At 37.1% G+C, this 9,706-nt stretch overlaps 1 protein-coding gene across 1 annotated transcript in view; it reads left to right on the top strand.

Annotated features, from left to right (window-relative positions):
• The window catches only part of SIM1 (SIM bHLH transcription factor 1), a 45,884-nt gene extending 38,823 nt beyond the window's left edge, over window positions 1-7,061 (top strand). Inside the window, exon 12 of the mRNA XM_085217586.1 lies at window positions 521-7,061. Within this exon, the coding sequence (XP_085073712.1) occupies window positions 521-1,251 (731 nt within the window). The 3' untranslated portion in view covers window positions 1,252-7,061. The remainder of the gene's footprint in view (window positions 1-520) is intronic.
• Window positions 7,062-9,706: the final 2,645 nt, after the last annotated feature.

The following is a 9,706-nucleotide window of genomic DNA, read 5'->3' on the forward strand; positions in this document are numbered from 1 at the left end:
CACCACCATTAGGTAGCTGTCAGGTTGCATCCTCAGTGCATTAGCACAGCGTCAGAAGGTGAAACTGAACAAAACTTCATAAGGAAAGGTTGATTTTGTGTTTCGATAAGTCCAAAGGCCCTTAGGTTTAAAAGGTAGTCTGAGAGATGAAAGACTGCAGCTGACACCAAAACAGAGTTTAAGGTTATAGAGGCAGATGTATCGTAAAGTGCTGCTTTTCTATTAAAATAATCTTTCAAACACAGGTTGTATCTAAAGAATTTGTAAGAACTAATTAGCACAGTTCCATTGACTTGCAGAATAAGTCTTTTGGAGATAGAGAAGAACGGTTCTATTTTACACTAATCTGAGGTAAATTATCCTGGAAAGCAAAGAGTCTACCATGGACATTCCTGATGACTTTGCACAATTCACTTGCCTCTGTGTGGTTTTCTGTCTGCAAAATAATATTCAGAGTGCATGTTTTAAGACTGCTTGCTTCCTTCAACCCAAATTTTTGTTGTATTTCTCTCTTTCCTAGGGAGAGGACACTGGGATGAGGATAGTGTCGTTAGCTCTCCTGATCCTGGCTCTGCCAGTGAATCTGGTGACCGATACCGTGCTGAACAGTATCAGAGCAGCCCACATGAGCCCAGCAAAATTGAAACTCTAATAAGAGCCACCCAGCAAATGATCAAAGAGGAAGAAAACAGGCTACAGCTACGGAAAACAACCCCTGATCCACTGATCTCCATTAACGGCACAGGGAAGAAACACACAATTTGTTTTGCAAACTACCCCCAGCAGCAGTTGGCAGGGGATATCTGCCGTGTCCTGACAGTTGCCAACACTCCTCCCTGTGAACACATCCAGCAACGGGATGGCAAGATTATGAGCCCTCATGAAAATGACTATGACAATAGTCCCACAACACTGTCTAGGATAAGCAGTCCCAGTTCTGACCGAATATCAAAATCTAGCTTGGTACTGGCTAAAGACTACCTGAATACAGACATGTCCCCTCATCAAACTCCAGGTGATCATCCAGCAGCTTCTCCAAATTATTACAACTCCCACAGGCAGTACTTTGATAAACATGCTTACACATTAACTGGGTATGCCCTGGAGCATCTATATGACACTGAAACCATTAGAAACTATTCACTAGGCTGCAATGGATCACACTTTGATGTGACTTCTCACTTAAGGATGCAGCAAGATCCAGCACAAGGACACAAAGGGACATCTGTTATAATAACCAATGGAAGCTGACACTTTTTTCTAAAAACTTTTGTGCTTTAAAAAGTAACCTTAGAGATATAATTGGAAGATATAATATGTTTTCATGCCCTTGTCATTACCAGCATTTGATATACCACAGTGCACTAGAGAGACTAACCCAAGGTTTGGGAAGACGAGTTAGTTAACAAATGTTACTCTTAAAACATAAAAATGCACTGGCATGCAGGGTTAGAGGGAATGGAGCTAAACTCAAAGTTGGTGCCATTTGAGGTGTGAAAGATGGAAGAGATCTAGGTAGGGAGAACCTGGGAAGGCTAGCAGAGCCATTTACGTGCACTGTGTAAGAGGGGTTGTTTTGGAATTGCTGCCCAGGGCAGACCTTCTGAACCATGTGTTTCCCACACATCCCAGATAACAAAACTGCTATGCACTATCATGGAAAGTTGGAATGTGTTCCTCTAAAATACACATCAAAATGTGTATTTCTGGCTATCTTTTTGTTCCCTAAAGGCCAAGTGTGTTATGCTGCTCCGTGGTATAAAGCATCCATGGCCAACCAGTACAAAATCAAAAAGGGGAGAAAGAACTCCTCAGATTTGTTATTTTCTTGTGTACTCACATGCATAGTTATTTACATACACTTGATTTGAAAGGAGTCAAATGAGCAGTATCCTCATAATTAGAATAATCAAATACTATGAGTGTATTTAAAAGAAAGAAAGAGGGTCTTTCTCAGTGTAGTTTTGAGAAATGTTTGTCTTGATGGAGAGATGGGAGATTGCCCTCATTTTTGAAAGGTTGCAAAAAGAGGGAAGTGGAGTGAAATGGAAAAAAAATCCTTGGGAGAAACAGAGAGAATAGACTGGATGTAGGAGTGGTCAAAGATACGCACATTTAACCCTATGGCTATGTATGCCATTCAGTAATATTTACAGCATAAGAAAAAGTGCTTATAAATGGTCAAATAATAATTAAATCAAAACACAAAAGAAACTCAATAGAATCAGAAAATTTTCTGTAAAATAGAAAAGCAACCACATACCTATAAGAATATTGCAGGGATAGATAAAAACATCATGGAGGTTTGTCCTAATTTTGTACAAGTGTTGTAGCAAATTAAGAAAGAATAGAAGATTATAAGTATTCTGACATAAAGAGAAGTAATTGGTATGGCTTTGAAAAAGTAATATACATTGTTTTCTTGATTACAGCAAAAACGAAAAAAAGAAAAAAGAAAAAAAAAGGATATATGAACATATTAGGAATACCAAAATCAGTCATATATAAAGAAAAAATTACTGATGGAAATTAGGGTTCCAAAAAATTCAATTGCATTACAAATATTGATATTATCATGGCCTGTCCTGGAGTTATAGAAGATATCAAAAGAGGCAGAAAAAATTTCTGTTTAATAAACTCATGAACAAAGAGTCACTAACTGATTAGAAAAGATTCAATAAAAAACATATGCTAAAAAAGTAAACTAAGTTATTTGTAGGCAAGAATATTAGACCTGTGCTTCTTTTTATGGCATTTACAAGACATCTCAAAGTTGACTGCAACAGGAACAGGACCAGCACTCCTTATTATATCAAAATGAAGGTAAGAGGACTTAAGGTGGTTACAAAAATGAGATTAGCACTAAGTCAAGCTTCATTTGTAACATTAAGAATTTCAACATATGGGATTGAGTCATCAGTGGAACTAAATATAAAGCAGCATGCTATGGGTGGGTTAAAAATATCTATTTTCAAATAAAATTAATGAGAAGCAAAAGCTAAATAATAACATTGTAAGCCACGTAAGTATAGATGTACTTGAAAGTAGAGGAAATTAACTCTCTGAATGTGGAATATTGTGTATAGTTCTGATCACTCCAAGGCAGATTGTGAATCTTGAATTGAGTAGTACCTTACTCCATAAGCAATCTCTATTGACTGCAGTGTGATCACTCCTGGTGAAATGTACGTTGAACACAAGGAAGAGTAACAGTCTGGTTTTTATTATCTAAAGCCCATAATAGAAAAGGTGGAGCAGAGCTCAGCAAAAAGATAAAGAGACTGAAAGATCTAATAAAAACTTTAAATAAACCGGGTCTGTCATCTTTGTAACGGAAAGAAGTATGGGGTAATGTCACTGATGTGTACCAAGCTCTGCACAGAAGAGAGATAAATAATGCTCTAAAACTATTTGAACTAGTGACAGAAATGAGAGACAGGGCATTGAATGTTAGCCAAAGTAAAATGAGAACAAAATGATTTGGCAAGAAATGTATTTGACTAACTGCCAAATGAATAACAAAGGTCTAGAGATTTTTGTTTGTTTGTTTGTTTTAAGATAAAAGCAAAGCAAATAATTGAAGGGGAGAAAAACATTGACAACCCTTAAATCAGAGGAAGGAACGGACCAAAATGGACTTCTTTCAGCCCAAAAATTGTATATCTTCCTAAAGCATAGGAACAGCAAAGTATTTTTGATAAATCCAGTTCTGGATAAATCTTTATTTCACTTATTCATAAGAATAATATGAATGAACTTGTATTTGGAGTCTCATTGTACAGTATTAAAATACAATTTGCAAAGCGAATTAGAGTAGAGGTACACAGTATTGTATTATCCTTACTCGTACATGTAAAAAGTCTAACTGCCAATACTATTTTGTATTACTGAGGAGTTTCCTAAACTGTTTGGATGAGTGGGATTCTGTCAGCACTAAAGTTTTTTAGGGTCATCAAGCACCCTTGTTGTGAAACTTTTAATTAGAAGGCAATAGGGTTCTGGAGATCAGCTTGTCTAATGGTCTAATGACCACAAGTAGTCAGGAGAAGACAGTTTGGGCATTCTGACAGGCACTTTGGAAAAACAGAAGACTTATAAAGCAGACAGGCACAATATAGGATGTTTCTATCTGTACAGTTTCATCTAGGAAAAAGCCAGTGTGCTGTGCAATAAAAAAAAAAAAAAAAATCCCCATAGCCATTTAATTTCAGTTCAAAATTAAAATTTCAAAACTGTTGTTACTTCTCCTATTTTCAACAGTACCAGTCCACTACAGTGATAAATGCAACAAAATGCACTGTAATAAATAGGATACCTGATATATTAGTAGAGAGGTAGAAGGGTCTGTTTCTGCAGCTATGTTCTGCTACAGGCATAGGCTGATGCTCAGTTCCCTCCTGGAGTTTCAGCAACTGTTGCTCCTCAGCACTTCAGTAGATGCCTTTTGTTAGCTACTTTGCTATTCTGCTGCTATTAGATAGCCAGGAATTTCTTCTGAATTGACAGAAAGCATTAAATGTTGTAAACATAGGCTCTGCATGCTACATGCTACTTGTGCAAATTTGCAACCTTAATTATAGCATATAATATCACTGCAGATCACATAACATTTACTTTTAAATATGGTATAAAGCTTACCTTTTCCACGGTGTATTTATTTAATTTGAATTTTCATTTAGTATCCTTTAAGGATATAGCGGTTTTTTCCCCCTTTATTTTCTAAATCAAATGAAATATTTCAGAAAATTGAAAAATGCAGTTTTTGTACCAAATACATAAAATGTATCACATTAACTAAAGGTTATCACTTTAAAGCAGATATGTAGGTTGTGAATTGGTACAGGAAAAATAAAAATTGATGTGCTGTGTCATTTCTCTAACATAATAGTGCTTTGCTATTTACAGCAAATTAATATTTTGTAGCTACTCCAACAGTAAATTGACGACAGCTCTCTTAAATCATTTCTTATTGACATCAGTGGATGGTGCATTATGACTTTGGTGTATCTTTTTTAAAGTGGAAAAAAGCCTCCCTAATTTTTATACAAAATTACACCCCAGAATGTGACTGTGAACAAATTTGCACAATGATTCTTTAGTTAGAAAAAGAACCTTACTCAGTAACTTGTCCCATTGACTGTAATGGGAATATCTGTGGAGTAAGGTACTACTTAATATGTGTAAGGGCCAAAAATGTTGACTTCCTGTGATCTGGCAACAGATTTGTGTTTTTGTTTGTTTGTTTTGAATCTCAAAATATGAGTATGGAAACAACGAAAGGTGATGGCTGTAATGGCTATGGTTCTACAATAGAGTTTATTTGTATGTGCTTTGAAAACAAGTGCATCTCTGTGTGGAAGAGGCTCAGATGTATTTCCTTAAGATTCATAAGGCTTTGCTGATGTATCCACACAGTACTGACATGGGTTACACACTGAAACTCTTTTCTTTCAAACATTCTTAATCACTTTTATCTGAATCTTTTTTATTTCTGGACTTGCAGCATTTATTCATTAATGTTCCTAAATATATTAACTACCATATGTTCAATTATGTGAACATCCTGAATGAACTGGGGGGAGAAAAAGTATTTTTGGAAAAGGAACAGCTACTCTAGAAAACCAGACTGGGTGTTGTGAAGGCCAGTTAGCCTTTCTATTGAGGAACAATTCTGAGGTGCACGCTTGAGTTTTAGACCTTCTGCAGAATCATGTCTTGCAATGAGACCTAGCTATGTCTGTCCTAAGGTGGCTGTAGTTAATGTCAACAATTCAGGCTCTGGTATTTCCACGAGTTGCAAATTTACTTGAAACACCTAAGGGGCTAAAGGCAATGCAGGCATTGTTGTCAGGATCAATGGTGGATGAACAATCTTTTCTGTAGGTATACTGGATTAGCTTCAGACACCTTCACAGTGTGAAAGAGAACTTCTATTTTTTGCAGGTAATATCGGTGGTTAAATATTCTGGCCATATGCTCTGAGAAGCAAAAACAAAGCAAAACAACAAAAAAGCCAAGCCAAACCTAAAGCAAAAAAGCCCACTTTTTTTTTCTGTAATCCAATGGTATAGTGTTGATATAGCCTGCTAGAGGAGTAGCTGAGTGTTTAGCAAAGTGTTTTTACCAAGTTGTTATTCTGAAGGCTAAAAGCTGAAATAGTCTTCTGTTTGGAATGATGAGAGCACTAGTGTGACTCCATTTCACATTTCCTTAGAGCATTTATTAATGAAGAAATTATGTGAGGTTAACTTCACAGTGGCATTTAGCATATTTGTACAAGAGTCCTGTGGATAAATCTGGCTCTACGTTGCTAGGAATGCATCCTTTTCTGAAAAGAGGTAATTTATGACTCCATCTATGAAACTGTATTTGAAAAGAAAGATCAAATGCAGGCAGAAACAAAGCTTTCTTCTGATCAGATTCAGTAACTCCCTTCTCATATGGAATTATAAAGATTTCCTGTTGTTCTAGGATTCAAAACGCAGCTTTCAAAGATGTTTATTTATTGCAATTTAAACTGCATTTTTTTTTCCAGATGCCAATACAGTGGGAAGTTTGGAAATGCGAGAAATAGTCTTGCTTACACCATTTAAAACATATGCACTTTTGCATTTAAAGGAAATAAAATCTATTAGGAAAAGTTCTTTTAAGGCACTGAAACATTTCCCCAAGGTAAATATTTCAATGCATAAAATATGTTAATCTAGCAAAAAGAAAAGAAAAAGGCACTTGAGACTTACTAAAATATTTCATGTTTGCTTTAAACCAATGAGTTATACTTTTGGAAAAAAAAAAAAAAACACAAATTGCCAGCATTTTAAATACCATGCCTTGCAATGTATAGGGTCTAGTGACATTGTAGCATAACATCTGTAATTGGAAAATTTCCTTTGGAATGTAATGTAGGAAACTCTATTTAGCTTTGTCAACAATATCTTGCAAAGTGTTCCCATTTATAATTATTTATATTGTAAATAGCTTTCTGAAGTAAATTTGAAGTTAATGTGCATAAGATGTATTTATTATGTGAAGATTTTTTTGGTTTAAAATATAGCTGCCAATATGCAATTTTTGTCTGTTTTTCTACATTTTTAAATTAATAATTGTCCCATAGAGGATAAATATTCAGGCATTAGTTTTAATTAATGAGACTATTTTTCAGATTTGGGAGGGTATGTGGGAGAAGTCATTTATTTTGATACCTGTCAGTCCTAATGTAATCTTTGAATCTTGAATGCAGTTTATCAAGGTACGAAGGAATACAGATAATATACTGCTACCCTATTTAGGAAAGATATCTGAATCTGCTCAGGTATTACTCTGTCAGGAAAAGCCAACTCACAAGGGCTATATTAAGATTAACTGTCTCCTCCTTGAACACTCTACCCTGCTTCTTGAAGCCTCACACTACCACCATACCTCAGCTTGCTATGTTGTGACAAAGGAATGGATGAGAAGTTACGCAAAATTGCATTCAAGCCCTAGTTAGCTACTACTTGGCTTCACATATCTATACACCTCAATCAAGTCACAGTAACGTAATCTACTGTCCACTTTCTAAACCGGTCTCTGAGCCATCACTCCCTATCCTTTCAGTCTCTCTCATTGAAACTCATTCCTGATGGTGAACAAATACGAGATTGATGGTGCCAGGGGGCAGTGAAAGCCTGGTTCTGCAGCTGAGTTAGAAAGCAGCTTTCTAGGTGAGGAAGTACTTGATCACATATTTTCTATTCACAAGACTCAGGCTGAAAACTAAAAGTGGTGGGGATAGGGATGAGGTACATAGAAGAAGCAGTTTGGAGGCTGAGGTAAATTAATTTCAAAAAGAGAAGATGCAGTTGTGTCACTGCAAGTACACAAACACTCAGTTCTCAGAGATGCTCCTCAGATTTGGTAGTATTTTACAGTGTAGTGTTAAACGTTTAACTGCTTTCATGCTTTAAGTATTTCCTATTGGATAGTTTAGGCAGCTCCCCTCTCTTTGGCCTGAATTTGGCCTTGATTCTCTGTGCAGGCAGGAAATGGTGTCATCTTTTCCCAAACAGTGCTGTGCAAAACATGTGTTCCTCTCCCTCTCCTTCTCCTTCTCCCTCTCCCTCTCCTCCCATTTTCTCCTCTCCCCTCCTATCATTGAGGGTATTCAGAAATGTCCATTATTGACATACCTCTTCCTTTGAAACCCACGGAGAGAAACAGACAAGATCATGGGCCTATACTTGTCCTCCATAGTTTGGCTGTAGTCCTGGTTTCTCCATGCTCAGCTCTGCATACAAAATTAGGTCTCCTGTTGGGTACTTGTGTATTGAAAGTCCATCAACATCCATAGTTGCTCTTCAGTCACTCTTCTAGGGCATATATTTGCTCATTGCCCACTAGTCTTTATTCAGTCTCAGCTCTGATACTCATTGGCAAATTGCTTCACATTGAGGAAATCTGCTGTCATAGCCATTGTAATAAAAGTGTGTGATACCATCAGGAACTTCCTCTATCCCCATATGGTGGCCATCAGAGGCTTCAGCATCAGCAGTTTCATTTGATACATCTCTGACTTTCAGGAGGTCATAGATAGCCTGCTGCTCTGCAGCCTAGTGAGGCTATGACTGTGAATAAAAAAGGGCTATCCAGCATGAAGCCCAAAAGACTGGATGCTTTCTTCATGGATGTTAGTAGAAATTTCACTAGGCATGCAAACAACATTTGCGTGTTCTAATAGTCTGCCTAGTTCCACAGGCAAAGACTAGTACTGTCTTTCTAAAGCACCATGGACCTTTGACTGGAACTAAAGGAGAGTGCCCTGAACAGTACGTGCCCTATTGGAGCTTGCTGCATGCTTCACCATCTCCAAAAATCTGATGGGAAGCCATTTAATCAGGAGAAGAACAGGATGAGAAATTCAGGGCTGCCTGAATCCTAGCTTCTAGACGCTGCATCAAATGAGCTTGGCTCCCCAAGAAAAGTGTGGTCTTTAGGACACGTGCCAGTGTGGTCAGAAGGCAGGTGCAATGGTATGTATACATGATATACCTTGCAGCCACTCTCTCATTCTGCCCGTAGTCTGTCGTGGCCTTTCTCTGATCGTCCTCTCATTTTGGCTCCCTGAGGCAGTATCCTTCCCATTACACTCCTCTCCCTCCTGCCCCAAGCCCTGGCCTGATGTGTGACTTCTCAAATCCTGTGATCTAGCTTGCCCAGCAAGTGTCCTCTGTTGATCTTGAAAATCAAGTTTCCTTTTCATGATGAAAATGGCTATTTGGTAACAGTTTCCATCACTGGCACTGTTCCTTCCCTTTCTCTTCTTTATGCAGCTGGTGTAAACATAGCACTGAGGACTCTGCAAGCTCTTTCTCACAGGCATTAGTTCTGCTACAAGAATGCTATTGGTTGTGGTAATAGAGGTGATGAACTTTTCAGAAAAGCAACAGACAAAAGATGATAGACGCCTTCAGCATATAAAGTACATGTTACTTTAGCTGCACTGCAAAATGTAGTCATTCTTGATTTACAAATAGAAAATAAAGATGAACACTGAAACAAAAAGATGTATGTCTGAATTGAAAAATAACAGCAAGAACTTTAAAATCTCATTTTTATGTGTACGAAATTATATGCAAATACTTAAATATTCATTCTTAATGTTTATCTCATTATTATTCATTTGTTCCTTATTATTATCATGAGACATCATCAGCTTTGTCCATTTCAT

Source organism: Meleagris gallopavo, chromosome 2 (assembly GCF_905368555.1).
Source record: "Meleagris gallopavo chromosome 2, MGAL_WU_HG_1.1, whole genome shotgun sequence".
NCBI classification, from domain to species: domain Eukaryota; kingdom Metazoa; phylum Chordata; class Aves; order Galliformes; family Phasianidae; genus Meleagris; species Meleagris gallopavo.